This window comes from Acinonyx jubatus, chromosome A2 (assembly GCF_027475565.1).
Source record: "Acinonyx jubatus isolate Ajub_Pintada_27869175 chromosome A2, VMU_Ajub_asm_v1.0, whole genome shotgun sequence".
In the NCBI taxonomy this organism is placed as follows: domain Eukaryota; kingdom Metazoa; phylum Chordata; class Mammalia; order Carnivora; family Felidae; genus Acinonyx; species Acinonyx jubatus.
This window is the reverse complement of record NC_069383.1, coordinates 86,109,392-86,128,243: the sequence shown is the minus strand read 5'-3', so window position 1 is coordinate 86,128,243 and position 18,852 is coordinate 86,109,392. Positions and strand designations below refer to the sequence as shown.

The 18,852-nt window shown below is 37.9% G+C and overlaps 1 protein-coding gene across 4 annotated transcripts in view; it reads left to right on the top strand.

Annotated features, from left to right (window-relative positions):
- Positions 1-18,852, top strand: part of CCDC146 (coiled-coil domain containing 146) — a 118,255-nt gene that overhangs the window by 10,882 nt on the left and 88,521 nt on the right. For 3 of the 4 annotated variants that reach the window (XM_053218577.1, XM_053218576.1, XM_015069726.3), the window contains exon 2: positions 5,252-5,421. In XM_053218577.1, the coding sequence (XP_053074552.1) occupies positions 5,263-5,421 (159 nt within the window). In that variant the 5' untranslated portion in view covers positions 5,252-5,262. Of the gene's footprint in view, positions 1-2,829; positions 2,995-5,251; positions 5,422-18,852 lie in introns of those variants that run through there. The other variant, XM_027071737.2, reaches the window with a different exon arrangement.

Here is an 18,852-nt window from a genome sequence, read left to right as displayed (position 1 = left end):
GACAGTTCAGAGCCTGGAGCCTGCTTCGGATTCTGTGTCTCTCTCTCTCCACCCCTCCCCCTACTCACATTCTTTTTCTTTCTCTCTCTCAAAAATAAATAAACATTAAAAAATCTTAAAGCCTCAATATGCTCTTGGAGCTTCCTCTCAAGAGTTTTCTTTTATGTGTATATATGTTTTTAACCTACTTTGTTGCTTTGACACTTCAGTTATGAGGTAGATTTTATCTGTACATACTGATCTGCAGTGGTTTTATTTTTTTCTGTGCCAGATTGGGGTTTTTTGCAAAGTTTTTTTTTCTTTTCCTTTTTTTTAGGAACAGAAAGAAGTTGTGGTTTGATTTGTTGGGCCTTTGAATGACAAAGCTTTTCTACCCCCCTTTTTAAAAACATGATCTGAAATTTGTGTATCTTTAAAAAAATGTTTCAAGTCGCATCTTGTCTTTCTCTAATAATAATGTGCATTGTATAATTGTACATGAATAAAAGAGCTAGACGTGAATATGTGCAATAATTTTATCTGTTGCGTTTAGGACTCCCAAGCTGGTGGTGTCCTGTGGTGATGTTGTTGTTGGATTAAATGGATCTGAGTGAACTGGAGGACACATATGGGACCGGCTGCCCTATGTTCTGAGCCTGTCATATGTGGACCAGTGGCCTCTCACAAAGGGCCTTCAGTGTTGACTTTTAGCCTTATCTCTAAAAGGGAATATGCATACAATCACAGAGAAACACTGATATAGCTTTAAATATACCACAATTTTTATAACCCCATTTTACCATGTCTATGTTTTTAAATAAGTATAGTAAACTGAAACAAGCAAACAAAATAGGCATCCCAGACATCTCCCTTCCTCCAACAGGTATGGCTCTAAGTCACTGCAGAAACTGTCCTGTAACTCACCTCTAGCAATACCCTGCTGGGGAAAGGAGCATGTGATCCTGTTTCCAGGGTGGACAGAAGAACTAAATTATGAAAAAGAATGCTCAGGTTCAGTGTAGGACCATATCGTTTTGGACTTTGCATTATATCCTGCTATTCTAAAATGAGAAAATCTTGTGCTGGTTCAGTGGTAAATAATATCAAATGCCAGTGTGGTTTCCTGCTGTATCTTTCTAGAAGTAAGCATTGCCCTTTTACCTTCAAAAACACACATCCTTGGTGTATCCTACCCCATTCCCTTGTGCATGCAATGTTTTTTGGCATGTGCTCCTTGTAACTGTCAAGAAAACTTTCCTTAAGAGTTCAAAATCAAAACACAAAATGATGATCACTTCTTTAGCTTTAGAGAAGAGGAAGCAATGCTGTGTCTTACAAAACAAGGCATATCCTGCAATATTCATTACTTAATTACTCTTTGTGAAGCTTCCTATTTTGGCTTTATCTTTTAACCCTGAGACAAAGTGTGAATTATACAGGAGCTCAGTGTTCACCAGTCTTTTGCTTTTCTGTGTCGAAGATCAGTACCTGTCTTCTCCCTTCTAGAAAGACCCACAAAACCACGTCCTCTCCTCCTCCTCAGACTCCTACGGCATAGCATGGTATTGCCTCGGCTTGGGTTCTCAGCATCTAACCTTCCAATCAGGCTTCCTCCCTGCACCATTTTGCCATTTTTCAGGAAATGGCGCCTGCTGGAAATGTGCAGCACATGGTTACCTTGCTTCTGCAGTCCATGCTTGCATAGCACCTGTTTCAGTTATATTTATTTTTACATTTATCTCTGATTCTCTGATTATTTTCTATCTTGCTCACCAATCGCTGAGTGCCCCTGAGGCTAGACACCTGGTCTGGTTAAAGCTCACCAATGAATCTATCCCCTGCCCATAGCAAAGGGAGCTAACTCTTGGCACTAAATTGTCTCCTTGCCTTCAAATTCACACCCTTTTTAAAACATTCCTCTTATTGTAGGGGCGCCTGGGTGGCTCAGTCAGTAAACTTCCAACTTCGGCTCAGGTCATGATCTCACCGTTCGTGAGTTTGAGCCGCACCTCGGGCTCTGTGCTGACAGCTTGCAGCCTGGAGCCTGCTTCAGACTCTGTGTCTCCCTCTCTCTCTCCCCCTCTCCCACTTGCACTCTGTCTCCCTCTCTCTCAAAAATAAATAAGCATTAAAAAGTTAAAAAAAACATTCTTCTTATTGTCACCAACATCTTTACAAACTCAGATAACTCCTCGATGCAAAAAAAAAAAAAATGTAATGGTTTTCCAACAACTATAGATTAAAATCTAAATTTCAGGCTTCAAGTTGCCTTTAAAGCCATATCTACCTTCCTACCAACATTGCTTTTTCTTTAGGCTTATTTTACCTTCCCTTGTATGATACAGAGCTAGCTACTCCCTTCTCTCTGTATTGTAAATTAGTTGCCTTTTTGTAAATTCTTGATCTTCATAAAACAACTCAGTAAATATTTGCTTAATTGACTTATGTATTAGGGAGATATACATCTCTAGAATTACTATACTGGATAGCTACGTTCCTCATACACCAGGAATTTAAGATGTTTTATAAATGTTCTCTTGGTTATATCTTGTAGACTGAGAGTGTATTTTATTCTATTGTTTTATTTATGGCTGTCAATCATATTGCCAACAGCATGGTAATATTAATGTAATGGGCTTTGCAATCCTACATTAATGAATCCTTGAATATTTGTTTTCTCCGTTAAACTTTGCTATCTACTTAAGCCCTTTCCAACCTGTTATTTAATTAGATTAATTAGTGTTTTAGGTTTAAATTCATATGAGACTTTTGTATTTGTCTCTGTTGTGTTTTCTTACTTCCCTACTCACTCTCCCTTTTCTTTTCTAAAGGTCAAAGTTTGTCTGATAATGTGTATCAGAACTCTGTTATAGTGTCTTTTAGTTGCTTCCCTCTGTTTAATGTTTTACCTGCTTTAAAATATTTGGAATGTTTTCAAGATAATAGAGACTGAAAACTTCAGGAGACTGAGAAATCTGTACAAATTCAGCATAGTGCCCTTCTCTTGTTGCCTAGGTAAGCTTTACCATATTTAAAGTGCAGTGGCTTTGAGAAGATTGCCTGAAATTAAGTTCAAATATATAATGTTTATTTTTGACAGAGAGAAAGAGAGTGCACGAGCTGGGGAGGGGCAGAAAGAGAGGGAGATAAAGGGTCTGAAGTGGGCTCTGTGCTGAAAGTGGAGAACCCAAGGTGGGGCTTGACCTCATGAACCATGAGATCATGACCTGAGCTGAAGTAGACACTTAATTGACTGAGCCACCCAGGCACCCCTGAAATTAAGTTTTTTTTTTTTAACTTTTTTAATGTTCATTTTTGAGAGATAGAGACAGAGTGCAAGGGTGGGAGGGGCAGAGAGAGGGAGAAACAGAGACACAGAATCTGAAGCAGGCCCCAGGCTCTGAGCTGTCAGCACAGAGCCCACTGCGGGGCTGGAACTCAGAATGGCGAGATCATGACCTATACTGAAGTTAGACACTTAACCGACTAGCCGGATGCTTAACTGACTGAACCACCCAGGCAACCCTGAAATTAAGTTTTTAAAGTCAATGCCATCTTGATTATGAAAGTTCCAAGAGCTTTTAAATATATATTTTAAACAAATATATGTACTACACTGTGCAAAAAAAACTATGATAGCAGAAAACTGGAAACATCCCCTGTTTTTATAATGTGGGAATGATTTGAATAGCTATGGCACATCTTTGCAAAGTGTGCTGGGCAGCTCTGCAGTGGCCTGAGGGCTGTCTCTGCATGTTGTTATGGAGTTCTTTGGCTATATTATTAAGTCTAAGGGTCTAGGTTTTGCTTCAAAATAATATGGAGAGTGGAGGGGTAAGTGGAAGGGTTTGGATAAAGCAAAAATTGCTCAGGATTCGATATGTATTGAAGCTGATTGATGGGCACTTGAGGATTCATTATACTGTTTTTGGTTTGAAATATTGTTACTTTCATTTTTATTTGAAATAAAGCTAAAATTCACAGGTATGGTCTAATTCTCTGAAGGAGATACTTTTCTGGGATAGTCATTAACATTTTTCATCTGTGAAATGATTGAACGTACATATTTTTACTTATAAACATAAACACATCTAGATTATATAATCAAACCTTTTCAGCTCCTTGAAGATTTAAACAATAAACTGTAATTAATTGCCAAAATCAAAGCATTGTGATGCCTCAATAACAACAGGTTCTTTTAAAACACTGCTTTATGGCACTGAAAAAAAGTATGTGTGCATTAAAGGGCCCTGAACTTGGTTTAATGCTCTAGTGTCACCACCTTAATATCCTTAATTTTATTCTTGAGCTTCTGTTTTGTAAGTGAAGCCTGATGGGACAGTTGAGCACACAAGTAGCAGCAGAGATAGTCAAGGTGGTGGGGAATCGGCCCAAGCTGTGGCCATAGCAGGCAGTTCAGGTATTGAGCAATTAGCCTGTTGTGCAGGTGCACAGGTGTGTGCCTCAGGCAGTGTGGACCACCACAGTGTGTTGGCATTTATTTCCCCAAAACTAATTTGAATTAACTTTTTGTTATATTTTAAGAGTGGAAGTTACAGGTATTTACCCAATCAATGAATAGTGATTGAGTGCCAACTCAAATAAAATTAAGTCTCTGCTCTCATGGAACTTACATTCTATTCATATCACTTTTCTCCAAGTAATGCAACAATAGCCTGCTTTTAAAAATTAGAATTATTGGGGCGCCTGGATGGCTCAGTTGGTTAAGCGTCCGACTTCGGCTCAGGTCACAATCTCACAGTTCGTCGGTTCGAGCCCCGCGTTGGGCTCTGTACTGACAACTCAGAGACTGGAGCTTGTTTCGGATTCTGTGTCTCCCTCTCTCTCTGCCCCTCCCCTGTTCACACTCTGTCTCTGTATCAAAAATAAATAAACATTAAAAAAAATTAGAATTATTGATCTGAGATGCACCTGGGTAGCCAGAGCCTGGAGCCTGTTTCGGATTCTATGTCTCCCTCTCTCTATGCCCCTCCCCTGCTCACACTCTGTCTTTCTCTCTCTCTCAAAATAAATAAACACTTTTTTAATTTAAAAAAAAAAGAATTCTTGATTTGAATGTAGCAATGGAGTGTATCTTTACAACAAAATAGTCTTTATAATAATTTATCCATAGCCGACTTTCCTGACCTATAATTTCATTGGAGGCTAGCTTACTCCAGTTGACTTTTGCTTGCTTTTATTATTTTCCACCCATTTTACTTTATAAGCGATGACATCCCGAAATAGCTGAAAATGGAATGATTTATTTTAGAATTGTGAAAAATGGAAGACAGTACCACAGACACAGAACCAGAAGAGGAAGAGGAAAAAGATGAAAAGGATCAAGAGAACCCCGTTTATGCCATAGCACCCACAATTAACATCCAAGATGAACGGTTGGTTGATTTATCTACAACTCCAGCTTTCATTTGTCTGCACGAGGTATGTTTCTTTTTACGTATTACTATACTAAGACCTGAATCATTATCTACTTAAAATTCAGGTGAAGCTAATATTATTATCAAAATGGTTTATTACATGTCACCTGTAGGCAATATGTATCGTTTGAAGCACTTGAAAATAAAATAATCCCCACCCTCTCTTCCAAAGTCTTATCCTACAATCCTGGATGAACACGGTGGTGTAGGTTCTGACATTTTTATAGCATAATAAATATTTGCATATATGCGCTCAGTTAAGTACATTCCATAGGCTTGTAAATGAAATAAAAGGGGAAATTTCTTTCATTATTGAATACACTACATTTACTTCCATAAAATGAACATAAAAGATCTTGACATCCAATGATAGAAAAATATGCATTTACCTAACTAAATGTAGCTAGAGCAGTAGGGCATTAAAAGCCACTCTTTCCTAATAGCAGAGAAGCAAAAAGGGAAATAGGATTTTTGTCTGATTTTTGTCTGATTTTCTAACAAAAAAAAAAACAAGATGAACATTTAGGAAATGCCTATATACAAGGAGAGGGTTTTTTTTTTTTTTAAATAGTAACTGACTATATATGCAACTGTTACCTTGTCATGCTTGAGAACTCTACTTTAGAAAGTATTTTACAGAACATCTGAATTCTGGACATTAACCTTATGTGGATATAACTGAATAAAACATCTAAGTAAGTTGATAGTCGTAATAGAAATAAGCTTAGAAAGTCTTAGAACAAAATCAGAATTTATTCAAAACCAAGAAGCAAAACTAAATCCCACCCAAATATTTTGTAGGTGTAAATATTTCAAACAATAGCTGCCACCACTGTTGAGATTTTATTTTATATATACAAATGTCCTATCAGAACACACAGTGTCAACTTGTCTCATTATTGGTGGTATTAATTTGATCACTTGGTTAAGATGGTGACTTCCATCAGTTTTCTCCTCAGTAAAGGTGTTGTTTTTCTGTTTGAAATTAGTAAGTACCTATGGGGAGATACTCTGAGTCTATTTAAGTATCCTACTCCTCCTAAAATCTTCACCTACTAGTTATATATTTCTTGATGATACTTGCCCAAATCAGTTATTATTATGATAGTTGCCAAATGATGATTGTCTACTTCCGTTATTCCTTCTACATTTATTAGTTGGCTTCCAACTGTAAGGAAGAACCTTCTCTTCCTTCTATTTACCTTTTCCCCATCTATCTCTATCTTTCTAGACCTATGAGTTCTTTTTCTTTTCAGTGGGTTATAATCCATTACTATCATTATTCATTTTGACACTTCAATTGTCCTAGATTTGGCCAGTATACACCTCTTCAAGAAGGCTCACTTGTCCTTTTGACATGACCCTATGATGCTTTGTGTAGTTCTTTACTTTCTGTTATAAGAATATGTTCCAGGCTCATCATGCATTTTCTTTGCTCTAACCCTGGAATCAGCCATTTCTCAAAGATCCCTGGTTCCTTTTAGTGGAGAAAGATATATTTGCAAACTAAGATCTCAATGCTGGGTATGTCCATTGCTACTGGTCTGTCACTGCTTCTAAGTCCTCTCAGCAGACAGAGCTAGGCAATGGATGCATGAATATATTTATCTACAAACATATCTATTTCTATATCTATATTTACATATTTAAAACCATGAATCCACATCTCTAGTCTCAATATTTTTAAGTGACCAGGGTTCTCTGTTTCTGCTAAAATCCATCATATGTCCAACTTTTTGCAATAGAATTTATACTTTTATACCACTACCCTTAATAATTCTATCAAATAAAATATAAGGCTAACCTAGAGTTTATTTCTACCAAAAGTTATGCTAATAATAAAAATTATGGTCAAGTTTTTTAAGGCACAAAGAATCATGAAAGATTTCTTTTGTACAGTCAAAGGAGAACTCAGGACAACCTCTCCTGCATGTTAGTCTGCAATATAACAATTAAATATCTCAATCTCTCAGCATACATGTATGCATAAATTATAGTTCTTAAACATTGGATATGACCAGCCCCTGATAAGGTGAATACCTTACATTATAATGTCAAAGAACTGTCTTACCTACCCTTTTGAGTGGTGAAAAATTATATCAGTAATTAAATCAGTAATTTCATTGCATGACAACTGCTCCTCAAGCCAGCACAATCTTGCAGAATGGTTATTGGTTTCAAACAACTTTATTTCCATAAGAAGCACCACTAAAACTGTTCTTCTTGGCATCTATAGCTTTATTTGCTAATCATTTCAACACTCCTCTAAGATTTATGAGGCTCAACAAAATTTTTAACCTACTTTATATAAGCTTCCCTCCTTGCGTTATCTAAACAGAAGCCTTCTCTGCAGTATAGCAAGAGTTCAGATTGCAACTGAAAGAAAGCAGGCAGAAATTCACTTCCAAAGGTCCAGATGCTTGGCATCACATTGAAAGAACCAGAAGCTGCTTACAGTATTTATTGTTATTAATGCTAGTCACACAACTGGCCCACACTACTGAAATACACAGGGGTCATCATCTCGGTTAACATTGCCTGCAGAATACATTCAGGATGGTTTTCATGGCACTGAGTGATGTGGGCCCAAACTACTTGTGCAATCTAATAACTCACTTAGACTCTCATGATCTTCTGTTTATGCTGCACTCCTTCATAGGGACTCTCCCACATTCAGATGCCTAGGAAACTGGCACATATTCACAAAGCATGATGTAAGGTTACGGCTGTCCAGAAATATGCCTACTCACATTATCTCTTGAAAGATTGTGCCATTCAAACGAAAAGAAATCAAATCAAATACTTGCATAGGCTGTACTTTGCAACCCCTGTGTCTGTTCCTACCTTTTAGGACCTTCTAGCTTAATGCCCATGTCCTTGGAGAAACTTTGCCAGCATTTTCTACAAACTCTCAACTATTACAGCATTTGTAGGCTACACCTGTCATGTGTTACTAGGTCTTTAACATATTTATTGAATATCTTCTCATCATGTAATATTTTGCATGGAAAATTTAGAATTCTCCACTGACATTGTGATTATATTAATCAATAAGACCTAACAGGGCAGGAACTACACTGTGTAAATTCAGATTTTGGGATGAAGATTCCAAGTGGCGTTTGGGAATTAAGCCACATGATTTCTGTCAGTAGACTGTGCGGGTTAATGCTAGACATCTGCTTCCCAACTCTGCCATCGCTGCCTATGTATGAGGCCTGACACGCCACAGACTTTCCTTGTCTTATCGAAAATTTGATGCTGCTCTATTTTACTTTTATTTTAAACATTTTTGTTATCCAAAAATATTTTTGTTATCATATACCATACATACAGTGATGCTCACAAATATTCAGTGTACAGCTTGGTTGAATGTTTACATAGTCCTATAACCAATGTGTTCAGAACCAAATTCATCATTCTTCGCCCAATCCTAATTCTCTTCCTGTATTCTCTTTGTCAGTTTGAGAGTTAAATACCTCTCTCAATATCTCTTGGATTTATCTGTTCTTCATTCTTGCCATGTTCCCACTCAGATCAAGATCAATGTTTCCTGCAACCCGGGGGCAGGGGGTGTCCCTTGAGCCTCTTGCCAGTCACCCTAGACACCATAGGCATTCACAGGCATAAAGCATATCAAAGGTTACTATTCTGTAGAAGCTTAATTGGGGGGGGGGGAGTTGAAATATTAAATATCAACAAAAAGCAACATATCATTGTGAAACTGGAAGGTGCAATTAGAGTTACTAGAATTGAATGGAAGGAATAATCATTGTGGGAATGAGGTGATCTGGAAAAAGCTTTTTGGAGGAGTAGGACATGAGAGGGGACATTTCTGCCATATCCATGGTGTTCACTATGAACCCAATTTTCTGTCCTTAGGCTTTGCCCACACCCATACGTGCATGTACTGGGAATATCTTTCCCAGATGACCCCAAGGCACCTTGAGCTAAACATGCTCAGAACTAAAGTCATTATTCTTCTCCCAAACCTAGTTTTCTTCCTGTATTCTATCAATTGGTTCTCTTAAACATCTATTAAATTTGTCTCTGTTCCATTCCTGCCATATCACCAATTAGAATGGCATTTCAGTGATCATGATAAGATGTAAGGAGACACTGAATCAAGGCAGGGGCAGTGGGGAAAAGGACAGAATATATATAGGAGAGATATTAAGGAAGTAGAAAATGCTGGACTTAGTGTCCAAATGGATGGGGGGAGTGGAGTGAGAAAGAAGAAAAAGTCTGAACTGATGCTTGGATTTCCGATTTAGGAAAGTGGCTGGAATATGACATTCTAAGTGACAGAGAATTCAGAAGAAACAGGCCTGAAAGGAATGTCCAATATGTGGGTCATGAACTTCCCAGGGAAGTTCTTGGGCTGGATATCTAGACATAACAGGTTCTCAATAGTATTCAGATTGCCTTCTGAAAAAATTGCACATTACTTTTTATGTATATTTAACGGCACCTTTTACCATGGCCATCGTTTAATTCCCTAGTCATATGTTCAAAAGATACTTTCTCATTTGTTATACATTTTGTTCTCCTAAGACTCGTAACAGATTAAATAATCCTAGGAACTTTTAATAAAAAAGTTTGGAGTAGTTACTGAAAACATTGGTGATTTTCTGATGCTACCAAAGCTTCCTTCATTTTCTAGGCTTGACCCCCTATCGGTACTAAGGAGTTTCCTGAGATAATCTGTAATGAAATTTAAAATTTTTTCACGAATGAAAATGATCCCTATTTCTTTCATACATGAATTAATCAAGTAACTGCTTACAAAGATGAAAACATAAGATCCCCACACTCAAGGAACTTAATCAACATAGTTTTAAGTGTGTAATTTAATTCTCATAGGGATTCTATAAGGAGTAGGAATTTTAAGATATTATTTTTATCTTAAAGTTCTAAAAATGTTGACACTTGCTGGGTTGGACAACCAGACAGATGCAGAACCACAGAAGGAACGCTATCTCCTGTGTCCTACCTTAGCGCACATCTCATCTGATGACATTCTTCACTTGACATTCATACATTTAAACACTACTCTTTTAGGGTTTTACAAATTGACTTTTCAAGTAAACTGTATATTAAAAGAAAAAATAAAGATAAATATTTAATGTTCTATTTAAATATTTCTCCTTAGCTTCCTTCTCCTTTTCTTAGTTATCACACTTTATTAATAGCTGTACACAGAGGATATGCATTAAAAAAAAACTACTAAATTTCTTTTTTAAATCTTTCTACAAGTCTTGCTATTGTTGGCCTGTGTTCACTTTTCCTTTAGATATCCAGGCAGCCTTGCAAGAATAATTTTTCAAGATCTTTTTTTGGCTGTCAAGAAACTTTAAACAGACTGATAATTTATTAAATAATACAGATAGGTTCATGTTTCCCATAAAGTTTTTGGTTTTTGTTTTAGTCTGACAGTCAGGTGGAAATTTTAAAATCTTTCCAGTATGGAAAAAGACTTTGGGAGGTGCCTGGAATGCACTTAAACATTTGGGATATTGACATGGCTGATACCTATTTACAAAGATTAAAGGTTTATATGAGGATCGTAAGAATACAAGCCATATTCCACTTTGCAAAGTAGATTAACACCCTTAAATTCAATCAGCAAAATCGTACACTGCAGGAGTCCAGGGACACAGAAAAGAAAGTTCCATGTTAGGGGATCCTTATACTTGGCACTTTTATTAATTTTTTTATTAAATTTTTTTAATGTGTACTTTACTTTTGAGAGAGAGAGACAGAGTGTGAGCGGGTGAGGGGCAGAGAGAGAGGGAGACACAGAATCAGAAGCAGACTCCAGACTCTAAGCTGAGTCTAAGCTGAGTCTAAGCTGAGTCTAAGCTAAGTCGGTCAGCAGAGACCGACACAGGGCTCGAACCCACCAACTGCAAAATCATGACCTGAGCTGAAGTCGGACGTTTAACCAACCAAGCCACCCAGGTGCCCCATCCTTGGCACTTTTAAAAATGAAAAACATTAAGATTGATTCTGGCCAGGAATCTGAGGTATTGTTGGAAAACTCTGCTATCTGAACAGGCTGTGATCAGTAGCAAGTGAGAGTCAGAAAAGAGTTGAAAATCGGGGACAAAAACAATTGGTAGCTCCTCTGCCTCCTTTTGGAGATTATTTTCCTTTACTCATTCTGAAAATCTTTACTGAGCATGGAGCACAGGCTAGACTTAGGGCTGGGAACCAGAGGAAAATGCCACAGCGGCCTTGCCCCAAGCAGCTCATCCGACCCTTTATCTGTGTGGTTAATTGTCCTTAATTTCCCTTTCTCTTTTTTGATTCTTTTACAGACATAATGAGGACCTAGCTTGTGTATGTGTGCCTGCTTGTGTTTATTTTTCATTATATGTTTAATAAAATTTGAATGACCTCTATTTTTCTTTGATTCTTTGCTAAACTGTTGTAGCAAAGCGATTAAATATTAGAAATAATAATCTATATTCAGATGCTTGTTTTTTTAGTTGTCACTGCAAATGGATGTTGCTTTCTATTTTTTTAATATATTTATGTATTTTTGAGAGAGAGAGAGAGAGAGAGAGCGCACAAGCAAGGGAGGGACAGGGAGAGAGGGAGACACAGAATCTGAAGCAGGCTCCAGGCTCTGAGCTGTCAGCACAGAGCCCGATGCGGGGTTCGAACTCATGAACCGTGAGGTCATGACCTGAGCCAAAGTCAGACACTTAACTGACTGAGCCACCCAGGTGCCCCAGATGTTGCTTTTTAAAATAAGGATTAGGAAGAAATACTTAATGGTATAGTTTTCTCCTTTGAGAAAGGTCTTGAGAGATAAAGTAAGTTGGCTTTTGAAAGCTTGTGGCTCTCAGTAGAGAATGTGCATCTTGTGAAACAGTACCTTCAGAAACCCAAGAACTATTTGAATATACATTTGACTTTGAACAACATGGGGATCAGGGGTGCCAATCCTCCTGCACAGTTGAAAATCTACATATAGCTTGGCTCCCCCAAAATTTAACTACTAATAGCCTACTGCTGGCCTTACTAATGACATAGTTGATGAACACATATTTTGCATTATATGTATTATACACTGTATTCTTACAATAAAGTAAATTAGAGAAAAAGAATGTTATTAAGAAAATCATGGAAGAGAGAATACATTACAAGCACCTTACTGTGTTTATTGAAAAACTCCATGTGTAAGTGGACCCACACAGTTCAAACTGATATTACAGCATGTGACAGGATTTCTTTCCATTTTAAGACTCAGTAATATTCCATTGTATGTATATACCACATTTTGTGTATCCATTCATCTGTCTATGGACACTTGGGTGATTTCCACCTCTTGGCTATTGTGAATAATGTTGCTATCAACAGGTGTACAAATATCTCTTCAAGATCCTCGCTTTCAATTCTTTTGAAGATATACCTACAAGTAGGATTGCCAGATCACGAATCCTGTGTTTTCTGATCTTGTTATCATTGCTAAAGTGCTCTCCATAGAGGCTATAATAATTTATATTTCCAGAAACAATAAATGAATGTGTCTTTACTCACACCAGCACTGTGTGCTATCTAACTTTTTGACCTTTGTCACTCTGGGGCTGTCCCTAGTTATTTGGTACTTGGCATGGGGCAGGGGTAGGAGTGTGGGGGTGTAGTGGTAAGGGAAAGTGTATAGTGGCCTGAATGTGAGAACCTAATAAGGAGCCAGTTGAGAGTGTGGACTCTGGACTGGCTGGTTTGCATTTGAAAGTATACCTCTGGAAGGAGGATTCCTCTCAAAGCGGGGGAGGGGGACAATAAGGGAGGCAGGAGGCCAAGGCAAGGTGACTCAGGCATATTATCAGGTTGTCTAGAACAAGGTGTATCCGGCCAACATAGTCACATAGTGCAAATGTCAAAGCGGCAACTCTACAGAAGCTAGAAGCATGGATACTACAAAGACCCATTTGTACTTCTTTTTTTGTGAATTCTATTCACATTTTCTTTCCATTTTTCTGTTGTGTAGTTTTTTTTTTTCTTATAGATTCATAGAAACTCTTTATACATTTAGAAAACAGGCCTTTGTGTGTAATATGCATTGCTAAAGTCTTTCAGTTTGTTGGGTTTCTTTTGAGTTAGCTTAAGGTGGTTTTTCTTTATGTGGAAATTTATTTATTTGGACGGGAATTTATTTCTTAATGTGCTTTTCTTTTACAGCTTCAGATTCCATGTCATACTTTAAGAAGACCTTTGTTACTCTGAGATGATAAATTTGTTTCCTGTGTTTTCTCCTAGCATGTTGATAGTTTGAGTCATCATATTTTAACCTTTGTTCCATCGGGCATTTATGGTGCCGTAAGGGCAAACAGAAAGGAGATGCCAGCAGCACGCTTAGAATCTAATGCCACGTCCAATGTCTTCTGAGACAAAAGTTCTTTACATATCCCCAGCCCATCCATACCCAGCGGACGCAAACAGGTACACCAGGGTGCATCAGAGATACGAAACCAGGATGTGTAAGAATTACCTGACATCAAACCTCAGATTAAATGAATAGAGACTAGGGGCACGTGGGTGGCTCAGTTGGTTAAGTGTCTGCCTTCGGCTCAGGTCATGATCTCATGGTTCCTGAGTTTGAGCCCTGCATCGGGCTAGTTGCTGTCAGTGCAGAGCCTACTTCGGATGCTCTGCCTCCCTCTCTTTCTCTGCCCCTTCCCTGCTGGTTCTCTCTCTCTCTCTCAAAAATAAATAAAAACATTTTTTTAAAAATTTAAAAAAAGAGAGACTATGCCATCTGAAAAGACTATGTCTAAGAATCAACAGGCTCAAAATACCTTAAATCTTAATGGCTTGGAAAAGAAAATCTCTGATCGGTGAGGGTGGGGGAATGGTTCCATAAAAATGGGTCTTTGTTCTAGCCGTGCATGTCCTAGCCATGCAACCTTGAGCAATTCAATCTGGTTCTCTGAGTCTCATTTTACACTAATAGTACATTTCTCAGCATATTAGCCTTCAGGGGTACCTCAGTGTCTACCCTGGTGGTAGACAGTTTTTTAAGCTGCTTCTGTCACTCGTTTCTAGTGGAAACCTTACACAGAAGCACACTATGTAAAGCAGATTTGGATGTAGGGATGCAGAGGGGAAGGATGCAGAGGGGAAGGTCCCTTTCACATCTCCTGTCACCACCGGCATCACTGGGGAAACCCCATGCTCTGTACAGATAGTTTGTGAGCTGAATAAAACTGAGCTCTTTCCCACCTTAAAATCCATCTCAGCACAGCCTAAAGGAAACACAGATCTGCCTCCAGAAAGCCTTGGAAAGCACTCTGATTGTAAGGAACGCTCCTTGGAGAACAGAGGAGAGAGTTCCACGGCATGTCATGCAGCAAAACCTCCTAAAATTCCTCGTCACAGCACATGCCTCTCCCACACGCTTCTAAGCCCCTCTTTAAAAACTTCCCTAGAAATTGTTTCCCTACCCGCAAGCTGTTTTTTTTCCCCTCCCTATCTCCACCCATCCTCTCCTTGATATCTTTGGTCATTTCATTATTTTGTAAAACAGTCTTCAGGGTTCCTTCCAATTTTCCTTCTCACCCCGTATCCCATTATCACCTCACAGACTCAGGCACAGAACTGAGCAATCAGGAGGTGGCAGGGGAGATAGTAGGTACTGTACTTAAATTTGAATTTTTCCTTCCCTTAGATTTTCTTGCCTAAGATTAAGTGTCACCTCCTTGACCATACAGGAAAATTCCTTTACAGTCTCCACCATTCCTTTCTTCTTTTTGTTACTGTCCCCGGTCACAGACCCCATGCTCCAGCCAAGTTAGACACATGATTGTTTTCTGAACTAGCTCGTGATTTTCCAGCCTGCTGATTGATGCCTTTGCTCATCCCATACCCAGCCCAGAAGTGGTCTCCTTCATATTTCTGGGCTTCATTGTTCTCATCTTTCAAGGAAAGCTCAGATCCTATCTTTTTCTTCAAGCATCCCTCTTCCTGACAAAGTGTCATCACTTTTGCTGCTGTCAGTTCCCTGGATAGTGCCTGTACCTTATCCCACTTACCATTTTCTTTCCTGTGTTTTAAACTAGTAGCCTTAGGAACATTGAAAGCAGGAAGCCTATGCTGTTTGTCTTGATATTCCTAGCAAACTCTTAATTAGCTTACCATCTTGTGTGTAGCCAAGTCATTTTCAAAGAATGAATATTCATAGTAACTAGTTAGAGCCTTCTACTAAAAAAACCTCACAAAACACACACACACACACACACACACACACACACACACACACTACTGAATCACTATTTTACAAAGCAAACTTAAAGAGGAAATGTCTTCCAACTTTCTGAATGCATTTAACCACATCGAGTCTACCTAAAACTTCAGAGATTTAAATGTCTAAAGTTAGAAATACCGTGCCAGGTTAGAATCGTCATGCATCTATATGAATTTTATTTTTGCTGGCTGAGCCCCCAAACAGATATGTAGTGGGGAGGCAATGATTTTCAAATATTTTTTTGAAAACAAGCCTGTCCTTTAAGTGAAATTTAAGGTGGACTCCCAAGATATGAAATTAAATCAGAACTATTTACTAGGCGAGCAGTGTTTCATACATCATACACTCTCCTGGCTTCTTCCTACCCTTGCTTTTTTTGGCATTCATGAACTATGTCTGCAGAACCTTAGGGACACAGTTTGAGAAGCTCTACTCTAGTTGTTCAACATGTTAAACACAACTCCGTATTCATCATACAAATGTCAGTCTTCCTGTCCATCTTGCATAGCTACCCATGCTATGAGAGCCTCTGTAGATTTGCAATCGTTGACTTGATCAGATAAAGAGAAAATTTTTACTTGAATATAGAAGAGAAATAGAAAGTCACCATCACTAACACCATTCATTCGTAAGTGATGTTTACATTTTTAAAGAATTATTTTATGTAACAAATGAAAATAAGAACTTTGGCATTTACATGAGAGATCTTTTGGCTTCCAAAGAACTTACAAAGTGCTTTGTACTTAAGCAGAATGTTTTCATCAGTGAATTCTGCCATGTAACCATGGAAGTAAAATAGTGTTTGGAGAGCATAGAATATTTGTTTGGCCTTTTCTGTCAGAGTTGTTATAAATTCTGACTTCGCTGCAGGAAGAAAATAAATTTTAACTGCTAGGTTAAGTAGGGACATTAACACCCTTGAAAATGTATTAATTTTTAAAATATCTCCTGTCACCAGAATATTATGTAATTGTGTTGTTAAGATACAAAAAAAAATATGCCTCACCTTAAATTGAGATTTAATTGGAATCATTTTCCACTTGAAAAATTCACATAGCAAGTCAGAGCAGGGGTGATACTGAAATTTACTTATGAGTGTACTTTACCATGGAATCACCATAGGTAATTTGTCATGGAAAATTAGCCCATTTCATGAGAAATATACCAAGAAAGCCAGGAAAGCTGAAAATGGGTATTGGTCTACAGATGATCAACAAGTTTTAGGGAACAGAGGTTGGTTTAATTGTTGGGCTTTTTTTTTTCAGGGAAGTCTTTAGTTAAGTGTAAAACATTACCTCCCTATTGCAACATTACTCACAGCAGAGAAAACATTGGAAATGCTCCAAGGAAAGTGTCCAGCACAAGACTGGCACTCAGCATGTGACAGCTGCTTATCATTATTAGAATTCAGAAGGAAGAATCTCTAAACAAAAATTAAAAAAGGTTACTTAATTAACTGGTAAAAATTTGATACTACAGTTACTGAATGGGAAATAAATGTAAGCAAACAGTTTCGTGGACCCGTCTTTGGATAAACTTGTACATGAGCACAAACTATTTGCTTCTTGCAGGAAATGAGAAAGCCAATTTCCAGAGATAGAAACTGAACAAGTTTTCAAATTCTGCATGATTCCCAAATAAGATGAGCCTTTGTATAAGGCCTTTTGTAAGAGAGAAGCAATTTGTCTTAAATGGCATCATACTTAATTACTTGAGAAAACTTCGAATGCTAGAGATTAGACTCAGATTTTGAGAGTTTATATAATTATTATTTAGAAAAAGTCTCATTCAAAATACTTTGATAAACATATAGCATCATGCTATACACATAGTAGGCAAATAATAAATATTTCTATTAAAATAATAAACATAAATGTAATATCAAGTATTTTAAGAGGCTAAGACAAAAAAGCTACTTATTTTTAAATATGATTTTTTTGGAAGAATTTATATTCTGAGAGGTATAGTGTGGGTTTCCTTCCGAAAATCGCTAATAAAATAATGCAGATCTTTTTGAGATACCTTGTGATGTCTAGGAAGATGCTGATCACAAGTTAGCTAGATCATAGTTTTCGTTTTGGTTTACCCCTGGGACTTTAGGTGAGCAAAAGTGCAGAGACAGAATTGAATATGGACATGGGAACAGCAGGCTGCTGACCTGACAGCAGTTGTCAAGGAGTAAAAGGAGCAAAGGAGAAGGAGCCAGGCTATGGGCTTGTGGAGGAAAAGAGAGACAGGAAAGAAATATTCCAGTTCAAGGAATAACAGCAGCATGAATCCATAGAATTTGTTACAGGGGATTTAAAGAAAGCTATCTGAAGTTCTTTTACGTCAGTCTATTTTATTTTTTTAAGTTTATTTATTTATTTTGAGAGAGCTCAAGCGAGAGCAGGGGAGGGGAAGAGAAAGAGGGAGAGAGAAAAAATCCCAAGCAGGCTCTGTACTGTCAGTGCAGAGCCTGATGTGAGGCTCAAACTGATGAACCGTGAGATCATGACCTGAGCTGAAATCAAGAGTCAGATGCTTAACTGAATGAGCCACCCAGGCGTCCCAATGTCAGTCTGTTTTAAATAGCATTGTTCAGGGGTGCCTGGGTGGCTCAGTCATTTAAGCGTCCGACTTTAGCTCAGGTCATGATCTCATGGTTTGTGGGTTCGAGCCCCGTGTCAGGCTCTGTGCTGACTGCTCAGAGCCTGCAGCCTGCTTCAGATTCTGTCTCTGGCTCTCTCTGCCCCTCCCCCACTTGTGCTCTGTCTCTCTGTCCCTAAAATAAACATTAAAAAAATTAAAATAAATAAATAAATAAATAAATAAATAAATAAATAAATAAATAGCATTGTTCAAAATATGGTAGCTATTGGCTCATGGTGATTTTTTTTTTTGTATTGACTTTTGACTCTATGAGCTGCATATCTATTTTATTTCAGTGGGCAGGTTTCCTTGCGTATTATAGCATGTGTTACAAATAGCATACATAAGCCTGCATGTGTATCATACATGTTCATCAGTGTGTGTATGTGTGCAAACACACACAAGGGGAACCTACCCATATACAGAGGACTACACTCATTTCCAGCTTGACCCAACATTAAGTAAAAATTGCCTGTCAGATTCATTTATAGCCATTCTAGTGTTAACACTTTGAAAGCCATTAGAAACAGAAGATTTTGGTTATTGCTAACT